General features: G+C 44.7%; 1 protein-coding gene across 1 annotated transcript in view; it reads right to left on the reverse strand.

Annotated features, from left to right (window-relative positions):
• Positions 1-21,149, reverse strand: part of rbl1 (retinoblastoma-like 1 (p107)) — a 129,112-nt gene that overhangs the window by 99,181 nt on the left and 8,782 nt on the right. The window contains exons 2-3 of the mRNA XM_063040966.1: positions 12,082-12,215; positions 5,210-5,410 (exon numbers count right to left, since the gene is read on the reverse strand). Coding sequence (XP_062897036.1) covers positions 5,210-5,410; positions 12,082-12,215 — 335 coding nt within the window. The remainder of the gene's footprint in view (positions 1-5,209; positions 5,411-12,081; positions 12,216-21,149) is intronic.

Raw genomic sequence — 21,149 nt, forward strand, 5'->3', positions numbered from 1 at the left:
AATGCATGCATTACTAAATGACAATAAAAGAGGACTGCGTGTCCTCATAATCTAATCTAATGACAGTCTAAGCTCCCTAGGGTTTAAGATATGATTTTATTTAAATTACCGAATTTGAGAAGACAGCTGCCAGACTGGGGCATAGTGAAGCTTTGGAATTCTCTCTGCCCAAGGGCAGTGGGCACTCAGTAGCTTTGCCTTTTCAAGACACAGATCAATACAGTTATCATACATTGAAAGAATAAAGGGATACAAAATTGAGCAGGGAGGTGGGTGAGGCACAAGATCAGCTTGAGTTCTTGCACTGGGTCCTATCTTTTATGAATAAATGTCTTCTTTGTGGTTGTACTGTCCACTTCCTCATTGTCAAAAATAAGCCTTCACACTGTGTAGCAGGCAACACATCATTAGTTCCAATCACAAACAGAAAAAAATCTGCAGAAGTTGGAAATCCAAGTAACTTACAAAATGCTGGAGGAACTCAGCAGGCCAGACAGCTTCTATGGAAGAAAGCAAAATTGATGTTTCAGGGATAGATATTCTTGCAGGTAGGTTTGCTGGAGAGGCTCCAGTGGATTTAAACTACAAACCCAATTTCCAGAAAAGTTGGGATATTTTCCAAAATGCAATAAAAACAAAAATATGTGATATGTTAATTCACGTGAACCTTTATTTAACTAACAAAAGTACAAAGAAAAGATTTTTTAATAGTTTTACTGACAAACTTAATTGTATTCTGTAAATATTTACAAATTTAGAATTTGATAGCTGCAACACACTCAACAAAAGTTGGGACAGATTTAAAATAAGATCAAAAAGTGCACAGAAACCATCATGCTACTGTGACAATTACAGCCACCTGGGCTCGGGAGTACTTCGGAAAACCATTGTCACTCAACAAAGTCGCTGCATCCAGAAATGCAACTTGAAACTGTATTACGCAAGGAGGAAGCCATACATCAACTCTATGCAGAAACACCGGTGAGTTCTCTGGGCCCAAGTTCATCTCAGATGGACCGAAAGACTGTGGAACCGTGTGCTGTGGTCAGATGAGTCCACATTTCAGCTAGTTTTCGGGGAAAACGGGCATTGGGTTCTCCGTGCCAAAGATGAAAATGACCATCCAGATTGTTATCAGCGAAAGGTGCAAAAGCCAGCATCTGTGATGGTATGGGGGTGCATCAGTGCCCATGGCATGGGTGAGTTGCATGTATGTGAAGGTACCATTGACTCTGAGGTGTATATTAGGATTTGAGAGAGATATATATTGCCATCAAGGCGACGTCTCTTCCCGGGACGTCCATGCTTATTTCAGTAGGACAATGCCAGACCACATTCTGCACGGGCTACAACAGCGTGGCTTTGTAAGAGTGCGTGTGCTTGACTGGCCTGCTGCCAGTCCAGATCTACCCCCTATTGAAAATGTATGGCGCATCATGAAGAGGAGAATCAGACAACGGAGACCACGGACTGTTGAGCAGCTGAAGTCTTATATCAAGCAAGAATGGACAAAATTTCCAATTGCAAATCTACTACAATTAGTATCCTCAGTTCCAAAACGATTAAAAGGTGTTTTTAGAAGGAAAGGTGATGTAACACAATGGTAAACATGCCTCTGTCCCAACTTTTGTTGAGTCTGTTGCAGCCATCAAATTCTAAATTTGTGTATGTTTACAAAATACAATTAAGTTGGTCAGTAAAACTATTGAAAATCTTTTCTTTGTACTTTTGCCAGTTAAATAAAGGATCACGTGAATTAACATATCACAGATTTTTGTTTTTATTGCATTTTGGAAAATATCCCAACTTTTCTGGAAATGGGGTTTGTAAATCTCAAGGGAGGAGGGGAACCAGAGTGCAGGAACAGATGTAGGGGAGAAGGAAAAAAAAAAAGGAGATAGTAAAGTTGTTTGCACCTTTAGTGATAAACAGAGAGTAAGTGATGGAAAATTTCTTAAATGCATTTATTTTAATGCTAGGGGCATTGTAAGAATGGTGGTTGAGCTTGGAGCTAGATTGATACCTGGAAGTATAATATTGTAGCTACTAGTGAAACATGGTTGCAGGAGGGGTATGATTGGCAACTAAATATTCCTGGACTTCGTTGCTTCAGGTTTGATAGAATCAGAGGGACAAGAGGGGAGGTGTTGCATTGCTGTCAGAGAAAATATTACAGTGGTGCTCTGGCAGGATAGATTAGAAGGCTCATCTAGGGAGGCTATTTTGGTAGAATTGAGGAATGGGAAAGGTGTAGTAAAACTTACAGGGGTGTATTATAGACCACCTAATGGGGAGCAAGAACTGGAGGAGCAAATTTGTAAGGAGATAAGCAGATATTTGTAGTAAGCACAAGGTTGTGATTGTGGGAGATTTTAGTTTTCCACACATAGACTGGTAAGCCCATACTGTAAAAGGGCAGCTGGACGGTTTGGAGTTTGTAAAATGTGTGCAGGATAGTTTTTTGCAGCAATACATAGAGGTACCAACTAGAGAAGGGGCAGTGTTGGATCTCCTTTTAGGGAATGAGATAGGTCAGGTGACGGAGGTATGTGTTGGGGAGCACTTCGGGTCCAGTGATCATAATACAGTGATCATTATAGTTTCAATATAATCATGGAGAGGATAGGACTGGACCCAGGGTTGAGATTTTTGATTGGAGAAAGGCCAACTTTAAGCAGATGCGAAAGGATTTAGAAGGAGTGGATTGGAAAAATTTGTTTTATAGAAAGGATGTAATAGAGAAATGGAGGTCATTTAAAGGTGAAATTATAAGGGTACAGAATCTTTATGTTCCTGTTAGGTTGAAAGGAAAGGTTAAAAATTTGAGAGAGCCATGGTTTTCAAGGGATATTGGAAACGGTTTGGAAAAAGAGAGATATCTACAATAAATATAGGCAGCATGGAGTAAATGAGGTGCTCGAGGAATATAAAGAATGTAAAAAGAATCTTCAGAAAGAAATTAGAAAAGCTAAAAGAAGATACGAGGTTGCTTTGGCAAGTAAGCTGAAAATAAATCCAAAGAGTTTCTACAGTTATATTCATAGCAAAAGGATAGCGAGGGATAAAATTGGTCCCTTAGAGAATCAGAGTGGACAGCTATGTGTGGAACCAAAAGAGATGGGGGAGATTCTGAACAATTTCTTTTCTTCGGTATTCACTAAGGAGAAAGATATTGAATTGTGCAAGGTAAGGGAAACAGGTAGGGAAGTTATGGAAACTATGATGATTAAAGAAGGGGAAGTATTGGTGCTTTTAAGGAATATAAAAGTGGATAAGTCTCCAGGTCCTGACAGGATGTTCCCTAGGACCTTGAGGGAAGTTAGTATAGAAATAGCAGGGTATCTGACAGAAATATTTTAAGTGTCATTAGAAACAGAGATGATGCCAGAGGATTGGCTTATTGCTCATGTTGTTTCATTGTTTAAAAAGGGTTCTAAGGGTAACCCCAAAGGTGGAATCTCATGTGGATAGGGTGGTGTAGAAAGCTTTTGGTATGCTGGCATTGAGTACAGAAGTTGAGATGTAATATTAAAATTGTACAAGGCATTGGTAAGGCCAAATCTGGAGTATTGGGTACAGTTCTGGTCATCGAATTATAGGAAAGATGTCAACAAAATAAAGAGAGTACAGAGGAGATTTACCAGAATGTTACCTGGGTTTCAGCACCTAAGTTACAGAGAAAGGTTGAATAAGTTGGGTCTTTATTCTTTGGAGCGTAGAAGGCTGAGGGAGGACTTGATAGAGGTATTTAAAATTATGAGGGGGATAGATAGAGTTGACGTGGGTAGGCTTTTTCCATTGAGAGTGGGGGAGATACAAACAAGAGGACATGAGTTGAGAGTTAGGGGACAAAAGTTTAGGGATAACACGGGGGGGGAGGGACTTCTTTATTCAGAGAGTGGTGACTGTGTGGAACGAGCTTCCAGTAGAAGTGGTGGAGGCAGGCTTGGTATTGTCATTTAAAGTAAAATTGGATAGCTATATGAACAGGAAAGGAGTGGAGGGTTATGGGCTGAGTGCAGGTCGGTGGGGCTTGGTGAGAGAATGCATTCGGCACAGACTAGAAGGGCTGAGATGGCCTGTTTCCATGTTGTAATTGTTATATGGTTATATAGGCCGAGACCCTTCAACAGGACTGGAGAAAAATGATGAGAAATCAGGGTTAGAGGTGAGGGGAGAGAGAAACACAAGGTGCTAGGTGAAACCAGGATGGTGGGTGGGGCGGAGTAAAGAGTTGGGAAGTTGATTGGTGAAAGAGATACAGGGCTGAAGAAGGAGGAATCTGATAGGAGAGAGGATATAGCCATGAAAGAAAGAAGGGGGAGGAGCTCCAGAGGGAGGCAATAGGCAGGGAAGGAGATAAAGTGAAAGACGGACAAGGGGATGGGGAACAGAGAGGTAGAGGCGTGGTGGACATTACCGGAAGTTCAAGAAATCGATGTTCATGCCATCTGGTTGGAGACTACCGAGACAGAATACACGGTGTTGCTCCTCCAACCTAAGTGTGACCTCATCACGACAGTAGAGGAGGCCATGGATGGATGGACATGTAGGAATGGGAATGGGAAGTGGAATTAAAATAGGTGGCCACCGGGAGATTCTGCTTTTTCTGGCGGATGGTGTGTAGGTGCTGGGGAAGCAGTCTCCCGATCTACACTGGATCACAGCGATATACAAGAGGCCACATCACCAGAAAAGGTGGGATCTCCAAGTGGCCACCGATTTTGTCTGCCCCACCTCCTTCTCAATTCTCTTTCCCATTTCCCTCTCACCTTATCTCTTTGCCAGCCCATCACCTCCCTCTGGTGCTCCTTCCGCTTTTTCTTTCTTCCATGGCCTGCTATCCTTTCCTATCAGGCTCCCCCTTCTCCAATCCCACCAGTTGATTCACCAAGCAACTTCACAACTCTTTACTTCATCCTTTCCCCTCCTGGTTTCACCTATCAACTTGTGTTTCTCCATCCCTCACCTCTAACCCTGACTCCTCCAATTTTTCTCCAGTCCTGCCAAAGGGTCTCAGCCTGAAACGTCAACTGTACTCTTGTCCATAGATGCTGCCTGGCCTGCTGAGTTCCTCCAGCGTTTTTTGTGTGTTACATTATTAGGTCCTATGTTTTAGTACCAAGATTTAAAGTTGTCAGTTGGCAACCTTGGCTGTAAAACTTTAGTGAAGATTAAGATACCAAGCCAAAACAGATAAATAACTTGCCTCTGCTTTCGGCTTCTCTGAAACCGAGGCTGATCCTGGTGACGATTTTGAAACATGTCCAAAAATATAGGTTGAAACTTTCTGAAGATAACAGTGGAAACTTCAAAATTCCTTTCTAATTGCTCTACTCGCTTTCGGAAGTCTTGGGATAAGTTGGCCATATCTGCCCATTTCTTCATCTTGTTGAAGAATTGGATTAGGCTGTAAGAACATAGCACAGAATTTACAAGATATTACATCTTCCTGCAGCTGCAGAAAGTTAATCATTTACTAAGCAATAAAAAAGAAATGAAAACCAATGGGTGTGGGGGGAGGGGAAAGTCTTACGAGACCAGGCCCAAATATTTGTAAACATGTTGAGTCCCTTCTATGGTTTACCTCTCCCCAGCTGTGCGGAAATAGAGACACGGAACATAGAAAACTTACAGCACAATATAGGCCCTTTGGCCCACAATGGTGAACCGAACATGTTCTTACTTTACCTAGGGATACCCACAGCTCTCTATTTTTCTAAGCTCCATATACCTATTCAGGAGTCTCTTAAAAGACCCTATCGTTTCCAACTCCACCACCGTCACTGGCAGCGCATTCCACGCACTCACAACTGTCTGTGTAAAAAAACTTACCCCTGGCATCTCCTCTGTACCTACTTCCAAGCACCTTAAAACTGTGCCCTCTCGTGTTAGCTATTTCAGCCCTGGGAAAAAGCCTCTGAATATCCACACAATCAATGCCTCTCATCATCTTATACATCTCATCCTCCGTCGCTCCAAGGAGAAAAGGCCGAGTTCGCTCAACCTATTCTCATAAAGCATGCTCCCCAATCCAGTCAACATCCTTGTAAATCTCCTCTACACCCTTTCTATAGTTTCCACAACCTTCCTGTTGTGAGGTGATCAGAACTGAGCACAGTACTTCCAGTGGGATCTGACCAGGGGCAGGATCCTATACATCTTCAACATCTCCCTGAGCAGTGCCGTCCTTCCTACGTGCTTCAAGGCCACCATTGTCCCCGTGCCAAAGAAGTCTTCAGTGTCCTGCCTCTACGACTACCGTCCCATCACACTCACATCCATCATCATGAAGTGCTTCGAGAGGCTCGTCATGAGGCACATCAAGACCCTGCTGCCCCCCCCCTCACTGGACCCCCTGCAGTTCGTGTACTGTCCCAACTGTTCAACAGACGACGCCATTGCCATCACCCTCCACCTGGCCCTAACCCACCTGGACAAAAAAGACACGTACGTTCAAATGCTGTTCATAGACTTTCAGTTCAGCATTCAACACAATCATTCCTCAGAAATTGATTAGAAAGCTGAGCCTACTAGGCCTGAACACCTCCCTCTGCAACTGGATCCTTGACTTCCTGACTGGGAGACCTCAGTCAGTCCGGATTGGAAGCAGCATCTCCAACACCATCACACTGAGCACGGGGGCTCCCCCAAGAGTCCACTGCTGATCACTCTGTTGACCCACGACTGTGCTGCAACACACAGCTCAAACCACATCAAGTTCGCCGATGACACGACCGCGGTGGGTCTTATCAGCAAGATCGATGAGTCAGCATACAGAGAGAAGGTGCAGCGGCTAATGGAATGGTGCAGAGCCGAACGGTGGGGGAGGGTTGGAAGTAGAAGGCTGGTAGGTTCAGTTGAAGAACCAGTAATTTGAATGACAAAGGGGTGGGGCAGGGGCAGCAGGGAGGTGATAGGCAGCTGGGGGAGGGGGCAGAGTGAAATAGGGATAGGGGGAGGGGAGGGGGAGGGAATTACCAGAAGTTGGAGAATTCTACGTTCATACCAAGGGGCTGGAGACTACCTAGACGATATATGAGGTGTTGCTTCTCCAACCTGAGTTTAGCCTCATCATGGCAGTAGAGGAGGCCATGTATGGACATATCTGAATGGGAAGCAGAGTTGAAGTGGGTGGCTACCGGGAGATCCTGTCTGTTGTGGCGGACGGAGTGGAGGTGATCGATGAAGCAGTCCCCCAATCTACATCAGGTTTCACCGTTGTAGAGGAGTCCGCACTGGGAGCACCGGATGCAATAGATGACCCCAACAGACTCACAACTGAAGTGTTGCCTCACCTGGAAGGACTGTTTGGGGCCCTGAATGGTGGCAAGAGAGGAGGTGTAGGGACAGGTTACAGGGATAAGTGGCGGGTGGGAAATCCGTGGGGCGGGACGTGTGGATAAGGGAGTCGCGGAGGATCCTCCATTTCCCGCACTTTGGCCCTCACCCCACCCTCCCGCCACCACAACAGGGACAGAGTTCCCCTTGTCCTCACCGACCACCCCACCAGCCTCCGGATCCAGTACATTATCCTCCGCAACTTCTGCCACCTTCAACAGGACCCCACCACTAAGCACATCTTTTGCTCTCCACCCCTCTCCGCTTTCCGCAAGGATCGGTCCCTCCGCAACTCCCTTATCCACACGTCCTTCCCCACGGATCTCCCACCCGGCACTTTTCCCTGTAAGCGCAAGTGCTACACCTGTCCCTACACCTCCTCTCTTGCCACCATTCAGGGCCCCAAACAGTCCTTCCAGGTGAGGCAACACTTCACTTGTGAGTCTGTTGGGGTCATCTATTGCATCCGGTGCTCCTGGTGTGGCCTCCTCTACATCGGTGAAACACGACGCAGATTGGGGGACCGCGTCGTCGAACACCTCTGCTCCATCCGCCACAACAGACAGGATCTCCCGGTAGCCACCCACTTTGACTCTGCTTCACATTCCCATTCAGATATGACCATACATGGCCTCCTCTACTGCCATGATGAGGCTAAACTCAGACTGGAAGAGCAACACCTCATATACCTTCTAGGTAGTCTCCAGCCCCTTGGTATGACCATAGAATTCTCCAACTTCCAGTAAATCCCTCCTCCTCCCTTCCTCTATCCCTATTTCACTCTGCCCCCTCCCCCAGCTGCCTATCGCCTCCCTCTTGGTTCCGCCTTCTTCTACGACCCATTGTGTTTTCCCCTATTCCTCCTTCACCTTTCCTGCCTATCACTTCCCTGCTTCCCCTCCCCCACCCCTTTGTCTTTCAAATTATTGTTTTTTCAACTGAACCTACCAGCCTTCTACTTCCAACCCTCCCCCACCTTCTTTATAGGGCCTCTGCCCCTTCCCTCTTCAGTCCTGATGAAGGGTTCCGGCCCGAAACGTCGACTCATTGCTTCCACGGATGCTGCCTGACCTGCTGAGTTCCTCTAGCGTGTTGTGAATGCTGTCTTACCATCAGTACTATATTCTGCCATCATATTTGACCTACCAAAATGAATCACCTCACACTTACCTGGGTTGAACTCGATCTGCCACTTCTCAGTCCAGTTTTGCATCCTATCAATGTCCCATTGTAACCTCTGACAGCCCTCCACACTATCCACAGCACCTCCAACCTTTGTGTCATCAGCAAATTTACTAACCCATCCCTCCACTTACTCATTCAGGTCATTTATAAAAATCACGAAGAGAAATGGTCTCAGAACAGATCCCTGAAGCACATCACTGGTCACTAACCTCTATGAAGAAAATGACCTGTCTACAACCACTCTTTGCCTTCCGTGGGCAAGCCAATCCTGGACCCACAAAGCAATGTCCCCTTTGATCCTGTGCCTCCTTACTTTCTCAATAAGCCTTGCATGGGACACCTTATTAAATGCCTTGCTGAAATCCACTGCATCTACTGCTCTACCTTCAATGTGTTTAGTCGCATCCTCAAAAAAATCAATCAGGCTCATAAGGCACGACCTGCCCTTGACAAAACTATGCTGACTATTCTTAATCATATTATGCCTCTCCAAACGTTCATAAATCCAGCCTCTCAAGATCTTTTCCAGCAATCTCCTCCCTCGCCTCCTACATTAGTCTGAGGTACACCTCATCCGGTCCCGGAGACTTATCAAGCTCCAGCACATCCTCTTAATGTCTATATGCTCAAGCTTTTCAATCCGTTGTAATTCATCCCCACAATCGCCAAGATCCTTTTCCATAGTAAATACTGAAGCAGAGTATTCATTAAGTACCTCTGCTACTCCTTTGGTTCCATACACACTTTTCCACTGTCACACTTGATTGATCCTATTCTCTCATGTCTTATCTTCTTGCTTTTCACGTACTCGTCGAATGCCTTGGGGTTTTCTTTAATCCTGCTCGCCAAGGCCTTCCCCGGCCCCTTCTAGCTCTCCTAATTTCATTCTTAAATTCCTTCCTGTTAACCTTATAATCTAGACCTCTATCATTACCTAGTTTTTTTGAACCTTTCATAAGCTCTTCTTTTCTTCTTGACTAGATTTTCAATAGCCTTTGTACACCACAGTTCCTGTACCCTACCATCCTTTCCCCGTCTCAGTGGAACATACCTGTGCAGAACGCCATGCAAATATTCCCTGAGCATTTGCCACATTTCTGTCGTACATTTCCCTGACAACATCTGTTCCCAATTTATGCTTCCAAGTTCTTGCCTCATATTTCCCCTTACTCCAATTAAACGCTTTCCTCACTTGTCTGTTCCTATCTCTCTTCAATGCTATGGTAAAGGAGATAGAATTGTGATCATTATCTCCAAAATGCTCTAACACTGAGTGACCTGACACCTGACCAGCTTCATTTCCTAATACCAGATTAAGTCAGCCTCTCCTCTCATAGGTTTATCTACATATTGTGTCAGGAAACCTTCCTGAATACAACTAACAAACTCCACCCCATCTAAACCCCCCACTCTAGAAAGATGCCAATCAATATTTGGGAAATTAAAATCTCTCAGCACAACAACGCTGGTATTATTACACCTTTGCAGAATATGTCTCCCTACCTGCTCCATATCACTGTTACTGTTGGGTAGTCTATAAAAAACACCCAGTAGAGTTATTGACCCCTTCCTGTTCCTAACCTCCACCCAGAGAGACTCCTTTGACAATCCCTCCATGACTTCCTCCTTTTCTGCAGCCGTGACACTATCTCAGATCAGCAGTGCCACACCCTCACCTCTCCTGCCTCCCTCCTTGTCATTTGTGAAACATCTAAAGCCTGGCACTCGAAGTAACCATTCCTGCCCCTGGGTCATTCAAGTTTCTGTACTGGTCACAACATCATATCCCCAAGTACTGATTCATACTCTAAGCTCACCCGCTTTGTTCATGATGCTTCTTGCATTAAAATCTCAAACCATCGATCTGAGCGTATCCCTTCTCTATTACCTGCCTCTCGCACTGTCTCCAATCTTTCTCTGTTTGTGAGCCAACCACCCCTTCCTCTGTCTCTTCAGTTCAGTTCCCACCCTCCAGCAGTTCTAGATTAAACAGCAGTAGAACAGAGGGATCTGGGAATAATGGTGAAGAGTTCCCTGAAGGTGGAATCTCATGTGGATAGGGTGGTGAAGAAAGCTTTTGGTATGTTGGCCTTTATAAATCACAACATTGAGTATAGGAATTGGGATGTAATGCTGAAATTGTACAAGGCACTGGAGGCCAAATTTGGAGTATTGTGTACAGTTCTGGTCACCGAATTATAGGAAAGATGTCAACAAAATAGAGAGAGTACAGAGAAGATTTACTAGAATGTTACCTGGGTTTCATCACCCAAGTTACAGAGAAAGATTGAACAAGTTGGGTCTTTATACTCTGGAACATAGAAGGTTGAGGGGGGACTTGATAGAGGTATTTAAAATTATGAGGGGGATAGATGGAGTTGACGTGGATAGGCTTTTTCCATTGAGAGCAGGGGAGATTCAAACAAGAAGACATGAGTTGAGAGTTAAAGGGCAAATGTTTAGGGGTAACATGAGGGAAAACTTCTTTACTTAGAGAGTGGTAGCTGGGTGGAACAAGCTTCCAGCAGAAGTGGTTGAGGCAGGTTCGATGTTGTTGTTTAAAGTTAAATTGGATAGATATACGGACAGGAAAGGAATGGAGGGTTATGGGCTGAGTGCAGGTCAGTGGGACTAGATGAGAGTAAGCATTCGGCATGGACTAGAAGGGCTGAAATGGCCTGTTTCGGTGCTGTAATTGTTATATGGTTAAATTATAAACTCTCCCAATAGCGTTAGCAAACCTCCCCACCAGGATATTGGTCCCCATCAGACTGAAGTGCAACCTGTCCTTTTTGTACAGGTCACTCCTGTCCCAAGAGGTCGCAATGATCCAGAAATCTGAATCCCTGCCCCCTGCTCCAATCCCTCAGACACACATTTATCTTCCACTTCACTCTATACTTGTACTCGCTGTTGCGTGGCACAGGTAGTAATCCCAAGATCTCTAATCTTTTAATTGTTTTCTACATACCTTCTCCCCAACCTTCACACCATCAATGATAGCTATGACCGATACACCACAAACCTTCCTTAAACTTCTCTGTCTAGCCATTTCATCAACTACTGTTCCTTCATACTACATTGTGTTATTGTCTACATGTCCCCCCCGGACTCAGTGAAGAGTCTATTCAAATAATAATTCATTATAAAATAGGCCATGTCAAAGTTTCCCAATATCTTATAATATTAAGAATTATAAACTACAGTCACTTCATACATTGATAAACAATTAGAAATCCCACTGCACTTTGAACCCCAAAACAGAATGTCAAAAAATATATAAGCGTTCTACCAGTTTACTCAGTCAGAAACAAGTGTCATTCCAACAATCACAACACCTCCACAATAAACATAGTAGTGGGATTAAGGGTTATGGGGAAAAGGCAGGAAAATGGAGCTGAGTTTACGGACAGATCAGCCATGAGCTTATTGAATGGCGGGGCAGGTTCGATGGGCCAGATGGCCTACTCCTGCTCCTATTTCTTTGTAAACAAAGCGGGAATGTATTTATTGCACTAGCTTGCTTCTAATTCTAGAACACGAGATAACTGTTACCTTAACTTTGATGAGCGAAGAATTCTTGTCAATGAAACACCATTTCCTTCCATCATTCCCTTGCCAACGGTTGGGGTGATGCTTTTTCGACAGGCCACATATAAAGCACAAGCCAGCCAATGCAGAGTTTCCCCCTAAGAAAGAGAGATTTATAAAAACACTGACCGACTCTGCAAAGGAAATGCCAAGAGTTCTGCAGTGAGCTACTCGCACTCACACAGATAAAAGTCTTGAGATCTTGAAGACAAGTCTTTGACAGCCTGCAAACATGAAGTCCACCAGCAGAAGCAGCAAATACTTACCCAGATTTCAGCATTTACGCTTATGGTGACGATAGGAACCCTCAAATTATATCCAGGTTTAACCTGGAGCAGGATTTGCAAACTATATAGTCATACTGGATGAAACTGGCACTTTTGCCAACAAAGTACCTCCCTATAATAACCATCTTTCCCATCACTCAGCCCATACATATCAACTGCTCATCTAAATATTGCTTAAATGGTATGAGAGAATTTGCTTCCATTATTTCCACTGTCAGCTTGTTCCAGATTTCAACTATGCTCTGTCTATAAGTTCCTCCTCAAACCCCTTCTAAAACTCCTAACCTATATTGTCTAGTTTTAGACACCTTTGGTAAGGGGAGGGAGGAAGCCTATCCTTTTTTACCTTGTCTAGAACACAGCACAATACATTATGGGCCCTTCAGCCCATGATGTTGTGTCAACCTATCTGAATATAGTTGATGATCAATCTAACCTTTCCCTTCTATACATCCCACAACTCCCATGTGCCTCAGAGACTTTTAAATGTTGCTATTGTATCAGCCTCTACCACCATACCTGACAATGCATTCCAGGCACCCCGCCATTCTGTGTAAAAACCTAGCTATGACATCTTCCCTCAACTTTCCTCCACTTCACGTGCCTCATGTCAGGTCCACCCTGGAGATTTGCTGCTGCAAATAAATCAAACTCAGCCTGTGCAGACTACAACAGCCTGGTGAATCTAGTATGTATGCTCTCCTTTCTCGTATGGCGACCAGAACCAATGTTCACTATAGTTGTCACGATTCACTTGTTTTTTCATTCTACACATCAGTTAATGAACACAAGCATCCCATATATCTTCTTAACAAATTTAACTACCAGCACCACTGACTTCAAGAATCACTGGATACACAAGGACCCTCCCTTCCCAACCCTAAAACTTCCCAGGGACTATTATCAAAGTACATATACTATATGTCACCATATACAACCATGAAATTCATTTTCTTATGGGCATCCACAATAAATATAAAAAAACTCAATGGAATCAATGAAAGACCGCACCCAACAGGATGGACAAAAAACCAATGTGCAAAAGACAACAAATATCAAGAACATGAGATGAAGAGTCCTTGAAAATGGTTGTGGGAACATTTCAGGACTCTTGATAGGAAGTGAAGTTATCCCCTTTGGTTCAAGTGCCTGAGGGTTGAGGGGTAATAACTGCTCCTGATCCTGGTGGTGTGAGTCCTGTACACTCCTGTACCTTCTTCCTGATGGCAAGAATGAGAAGAGAGCATGTCCTGGATGGTGGGGTACCTGATGATGGATGCTGCTTTCCTGTGAATGCACTCTATGCAGATGTGCTCGATGGTGGGGTGAGCTTCACCCGCAATGGATGGGGTTATATTGACAACTTTAGATTAGATTTCAGATTCGATCTGGGAAGAAAAAAAATTAACAAAATGTGGCAAGAAAGATGAGACAGGGAGGGGAAAGGGAGGCATTTATATCAAATGCAAAGAAGTGTTGTAGGTAGTAGGGTAGGTAGTGTATACAGAAGAGAGAAAACTGTGTGGACTAGGTTAAGGCTGGGGCACTGTGCATTAAACAAAACATTGAAAATGATAGGGAAACACCAGACAGGATTGTGTGAGGAATGTCAGGAAGAGAAGTCAGTAGAACATGTAGCTCTGAGTTGCAGAGAGTATGGGATACAGAGAGAGATGATGAGAATTAATCTAAGGGAACGGGAGGTGCAGGAATTCATATTAAAAGGGTTGCTGGACATGGGTGAGAGAGCACAGGTCAGGGTATTTTTAGCTTTCTTGAGGGGTACAGGGTTTTTTTTTTCCCAAAATATAGAATATGACTGATAAGCAGGAATAGGGTGCTAAGAGGGGAGGATGGAGGGGAGGGTGGAGGGTGGGGAGGGGAGGGTGGAGGGGTGGGGAGGGGAGGGGAGGGGAGGGGAGGGGAGAGGAGAGGAGAGGAGAGGAGAGGAGGGGAGGGGAGGGGAGGGGAGGGGAGGGGAGGGGAGGGGAGGGGAGGGGAGGGGAGGGGAGGGGAGGAGGAGGGGAGAGGAGAGGAGAGGAGAGGAGAGGAGAGGAGAGGAGAGGAGAGGAGAGGAGAGGAGAGGAGAGGAGAGGAGAGGAGAGGAGAGGAGAGGAGAGGAGAGGAGAGGAGAGGAGAGGAGAGGAGAGGAGAGGAGAGGAGAGGAGAGGAGAGGAGAGGAGAGGAGAGGAGAGGAGAGGAGAGGAGAGGAGAGGAGAGGAGAGGAGAGGAGAGGAGAGGAGAGGAGAGGAGAGGAGAGGAGAGGAGAGGAGAGGAGAGGAGAGGAGAGGAGAGGAGAGGAGAGGAGAGGAGAGGAGAGGAGAGGAGAGGAGAGGAGAGGAGAGGAGAGGAGAGGAGAGGAGAGGAGAGGAGAGGAGAGGAGAGGAGAGGAGAGGAGAGGAGAGGAGAGGAGAGGAGAGGAGAGGAGAGGAGAGGAGAGGAGAGGAGAGGAGAGGAGAGGGAGAAAAAAAAAGAGAATTTAGAATGCAAGTATATTGAACACTCCGGAGCAGAAGGTGGCGGTAATGTACTTTAAGGTGGGTGCCAACCACCATAACACAAGACGAAGAAGGTGATTGGATTCAAGATTAGATTCAGCTTTATTGTCATTGTGCCGAGTACAGATACAAAGCCAATGAAATGCAGTTAGCATCTGACCAGAAATACAATAGTGTTAGTTACAAAATAACTGTGAATAAAAAGTAAGTGCTACAGCACTCAAATATAAAAGTACTGAGACAGTACAATATGGGTGTAATACTGCTTAGCGCTGTGATGTGAGGTTCAGCAGGGTCACAGCCTCAGGGAAGAAGCTCTTCCTGTGCCTGCTGGTGCGGGAGTGGAGGCTCCTATAGCGCCTACCAGATGAGAGGAGAGTAAAAAGTCCATGGTCAGGATGAGATGCATCCTTGATAATGCTTCTCGCCCTGCCCAGTCAGTGTTTATAGTAGATGTTCTCAATGGTGGGCAATTGGGTGCCGATAATCCACTGGGCAGTTTTCACCACACGCTGCAGTGCTTTGCGGTCCGATACGGGAGAATTGCCATACCACACTGAGATGCAGTTGGTGAGTATACTCTCAATGGTACAGCGGTAAAAGTCTGTCAGTATCCTGGGACAGAGGTGAGCTTTCTTCATGCTCCGCAGGAAATAAAGGCACTGTTGCACCTTTTTAAGGAATTTGAAGCTTGATACACGCTCCACTACAGCTCCGTTGATGTAGATGGGGACGTGACTTTGCAATTCTTATTAATTTTCCCAAAGGGTACGTGTCAAGGGGGAGATGATAGGCAGGTGAGAAGAAGTTTCTGTGCTGTAAAGTTCGAAGTGCAAAGGCTTCTATTTTTCAAGGATAAATCTAATCCATCTTTGTTCTGCCCATTTTACCAACTCATCAAATTTACCCTCTAGCCATCAACAATGCAATCAATATTTGAGTCATCTGGAAACTTACAAATATTTTAAAATATAAATATCAACTTCCGGTAAGATGCAGCAGCCTCTCTGGAACCAACCAAAGGTGCTTTTTCTTTATTAAATGTATTTTTATACATACGAAGACTATTCTTGGCTCCAAAAAGAGATGTCCCATTCATCACGCCGCTGGGCCACAGAAGTCGAATTGGATTTGGAAGAGCTGACCTGGGTGCAGGTGCTTGCAGTGAAACCGTGAGTCACAGCCTCGGACGTCTCTTTTGTGATCACAAGGCTCTGCTGGACATTGATTACCGCAGGGCTGCTTCCCTTGTCACAATCCCAGGATTGATTACTTCTATAGCCTTTCAATTGCAAAAATCTCCATCATCTGCTACTAAGCAATTCTGCATCAAATTTGCCAAATTTCCTCGCATCCTGTGGACTCACTTATATTTCATGGTAAAAATTATTTTAAAATATGCATCTGTAACATGTTTAAATTTTCACTCAGAGGGTCAGCAGAATGAGCTGCCAGCCCAAGTGGTGCAGCGAGCTTGATGTCAACGTTTAAGAGAAGACTGGATAGGTACACAGTTGGTAGGGGTATGGAGGGCTATGGTCCCAGTGCAGGGATGGGAGTAGACAAGAATGTGCATTTATCAACTGCCAAAAATTTACTCTGAAGATTTGTGGATAAATTGCTATCATTATATGGTCACATACAGCCAGTCAGAAATATCAAGGATTTAGTTATCTTCCAGAAGAGAAATTTCTCTTCATCTTAGTGCTTAGGTCTTGCATCAGATGGTGACTCTTAGTTCAAGATGGTCTGTGTTAAGCAGACAGATGGTGATGTTAAATGGATTCATAAATACATCAGTATTTACTGAGGAGACAAACACAGAGTCTACAGAAGTGAGGCAAAGTAGCAGCAAGGCCATGGTAACCCCATACAGATTACAGAGGAGGTGGTGTTTGCTGTTTTGAGACAAATCAGGGTGGATAAATTCCTAGGACCTGACAAGGAGTTCCCTCTGACCGCGTGGGAGGCAAGTGCAAAAACTGCAGGGGCCCAAGCAGAGAAACTTAAATCATCTTTAGCCTGAGGATTGGAGGGTAGCTAATGTTGTTCTGCTGTTTAAGAAAGGCTCAAAGAATAAGCCGGGAAATAATAAGCTGGTGAGCCTGACATCAGCAGTGGGTAAGGTATTCAAAGAGACTGGATATTTGGATAGATAGGGACTGAGTAGGCATGTCTTTGTGCGCGGTAGGTCAGTCTAACCAATCTTTTGAGGAACTTCCCAGGAAATAGTCATAGTCATACATTATTGATCCCGAGGGAACTTGGTTTTCTTTACAGTTGCACCATAAATAAATAGTAATAAAACCATAAATAACTAAATAGCAATATGCAAATTATGCCAGGAAAAAGTCCAGGACCAGCCTATTGACTCAGGGTGTCTGACCCTCCAAGGGAAGAGTTGTAAAGGTTGATGGCCACAGGCAGGAATGACTTCCTATGACGCTCTGTGTTGCATCTCGGTGGAATGAGTCTCTGGCTGAATGTACTCCTGTGCCCACCCAGTACATTATGTAGTGGATGGGAGACATTGTCCAAGATGGCATGCAACTTGGACAGCATCCTCTTTTCAGACACCACCGTCAGAGAGTCCAGTTCCATCCCCACAACATCACTGGCCTTACGAATGAGTTTGTTGATTCTGTTGGTGTCCGCTACCCTCAGCCTGCTGCCCCAGCACACAACAGCAAACATGATCGCACTGGCCACCACAGACTCGTAGAACATCCTCAGTATCGTCCGGCAATGTTAAAGGACCTCAGTCTCCTCAGGAAATAGAGACGGCTCTGACCCTTCTTGTAGACAGCTTCAGTGTTCTTTGACCAGTCCAGTTTATTGTCAATTTGTATCCCCAGGTATTTGTAATCCTCCACCATGTCCACACTGACCCCCTGGATGGAAACAGGGGTCACCCGTGCTTTTGCCCTCCTCAGGTCTACCACCAGCTCCTTAGTCTTTTTCACATTAAGCTGCAGATAATTCTGCTCACACCATGTGACAAAGTTTCCTACCGTAGCCCTGTATTCAGCCTCATCTCCCTTGCTGACGCATCCAACTATGGCAGTCATCAGAAAACTTCTGAAGATGACAAGACTCTGTGCAGTAGTTGAAGTCCGAGGTGTAAATGGTGAAGAGAAAGGGAGACAAGACAGTCCCCTGTGGAGCCCCAGTGCTGCTGATCAATCTGTCGGACACACAGTGTTGCAAGCACACTTACTGTGGTCTGCCAGTGGTGAAAGCAAGGCAGTGGATGTTGTCTACAGGGACAATAGCACTGTAGATGTACCTACACCTCAGGGACTGCAGTGGTTCAAGAAGGCAGCTCATCACCTTCTCAAGGGTGATGTCCATATCCCATAAATAAATTTTTAAAAACTTTAACAAGGACCCACATGGGAAGTTGGCAGGAAGGTGTAGTCACTTGGCATTGAGATGAGGTGTAAATTGGATTAGACATCGGCTTTGTGGGAGAAGCCAGGGATTGGTAGTAGATGGTTGCCTCTCTGACAGGAGGCCTGTGACTAGTGGTGTGCCACAGGGATCAGTGCTAGGCATGTTGTTGTTTATCATCTATATAAATGATCTGGGTGATAATGTGGTAAACTGGATGAGCAAGTTTGCAGGTGACAGCAAGAATAGGGGTGTAGTGGACAGCGAAGGAGACTATCAAGGGTCGCAGCGGGATCTGGACTATCTGGAAAAATGACAGATGGAATTTAATGCAGACAAGTGTGAGGTGTTGCATGAGGAGCAGTAGGACACTGAGGAGCGCAGATGGATAGAATAATCTTGGTATACAGATCCATAATTCCATGAAAGTGGTGTCACAGGTAGATAAGGTCATAAAGAAAGTTTTTCGCACATAGCCCTTTGTAGATCCAAGTAATGGATATAGGACAGGGGTCCCCAACCTTTTTTGCAGTGCGGACCGGTTTCACGTTGACAATATTCTTGCGGACCGGCTGGGGGGGGGGGGGGGGAGGGCGGGATGGTTGCCAACGGACAAGAGTACCAGTCAAATACGTTGCGTTTACCCAGAGAAAGACTACAATGACCATGAAGCCTTGCGCGGGCACCAGTGCACATGCGTTATTTGCGCATGCACGCACATGCTGATCATTTTTCTACAAATCATTTTTGGCGATTCTGTTCGGAGGGGGGTGTTAATCACGACCGGAATATCGGTGATAAGTGGCTAATACACTCAATTTCGTTTCTAAAAGGCTTTATCTAACGAATTTAATATTAAACACACAGCGCATTTTCCTCGCATGAATATAGCGATAAGTCAATTATCAGGGGAGTGTTGAACAAACTTCCAGTAGAAGTGTCAGAAGCAGGTTCGATATTATCATTTAAAGAAAAATTGAATAGGTATATGGACAGGAAAGTAATGAAGGGTTATGGGCTGAGTGTAGGTCCGTGGGACGAGGTGAGAGTAGCGTTCGGCACGGACTAGAAGGGCAGAGATGGCCTGTTTCCGTGCTGTAATTGTTATATGGTTATATAAGTCAATAGCATCATAACATTTTACGTAATGTTTGGATATTAAACACAGCACATATTTTCCCCATATGAACTTATAAAATCATTGCAACGCACCAATATCGCTGAATCAGTGGGAGCCCTGGGCTTGTGTTCCTGCAACAAGACAGTCCTATCGAGGGGTGATGGGGGACAGCGATACTCAAACGGGGTTCCTTATGTCCAGTCTAATCCGCAATTTAGTTTTTGTTACATTCATCGCAGAGGTATGTTGGAAATGGAAGCAACGTTTTTGGTGCTTCCGTGGCTATCTCAGGATATTGAGCCTTGACTTTGATCCAGAATGCCGGCAGAGATTTTCTGTCGAACAAACTTTTCAGCCTGCCGTCATTTGCAAGCTCGAGGAGTTAATCTCCTTTCTGCGCTGAAGTGGATGACGCGCGGGTAATCATATCGCCAAATCATATTGTTTCCTCGCGGCCCGGTAGAGCATGCTCTGGTGGTTGGGGACTGCTGATATAGGAGATGGATATAGTGTTGAAGTTGTACAAGACATTGATGAGACCTAACTTAGAGTATAGTGTGCAGTTTTGGTCACCTATTTACAGGAAAGATAGATTGATAGACTGAAGAGAAAATTTACAAAGATGTTGCTGGGTCTAGAGGATCCGAATATAAGACAATGTTTGAAAAGGGACTTTATTCCGTAAAATGTAGAAGAATAAGAGGAGATTAGACCGAGGTATATAAAATCATGAGGAGTATGAGTAGGGTAAATGTAAACAGGATTTTTCCACTGAGATAGGGTGAGGCTACAACTAGAAGTCATGGGTTAAGGATGAAATAATTAAGAGGAACATGAGGGAACTTCACTTCAGAGGGTGATGTGAATGTGGAATGAGCTGTCCTTACAAGGGGTGAATGCTGGTTCTATTTCAACATGTAAGATAAATTTGGATAGGCACATGGATGGGAAGGGTATGGAGGGCTATAGTCTGGGTCCAGGTCAGTGGGACTAGGTAGAGTAATGGTTCAGCACGGACTAGCTGGGCCGAATGGCCTATTTCTGTTCTATTTCCTTCTTCCAAAACTTCAAAAAAAAAAATCTGTTTAATTTGCTGTTTATGACACGACAATCCTCTCATCTCACAATTTAGCTAGTGAAAAAGTTAATCTCCTTTGGAGCTTTCTTCAATGCTAGTGTATTGTTTCTTAACTAAGGGGACTAAAACTATCCCTAGCACTCCTGGTGTGGCTTCACTAGTACCCTACAATCATACTTTTATTTCTAAACTCCAACCTCTCTGAAAACATATCAGTTGTCTTCTTAACTTAAGTTTGCTAATTTATGCACAATAACATTTTGATCCATTGAAATAACAGTGTCTGTCTTCTTCAGGTTCCTCCTACCAAAATGCACAACTCATATGACAAGGTTTTGCCCACACATTCAGTGTACATCCTGCTGTAGAGTTCACATATACTCACCATATTCCAATCAAAATGAAAGGATAGAGACATTGAGTAGGCAGAGGGGATTAGCTTAGTTGGCCATTTGACTACTAATTCAATAGACTTGGCACAACATTGTGGGCCAAAGGCTATGTTCTATCCTGGCACACCCTTGCATCTGTCTTTGAGTCACTGAGAAGTTAGGAAAACTTTTAACTGGAGTAAGGGGAAATATGAGGCTATCAGGCAGGAACTTGGAAGCATAAATTGGAAACAGATGTTCTCAGGGAAATGTACTGAAGATATGTGG

The sequence above is a fragment of the Mobula hypostoma genome, chromosome 2 (genome assembly GCF_963921235.1).
Source record: "Mobula hypostoma chromosome 2, sMobHyp1.1, whole genome shotgun sequence".
NCBI lineage: Eukaryota > Metazoa > Chordata > Chondrichthyes > Myliobatiformes > Myliobatidae > Mobula > Mobula hypostoma.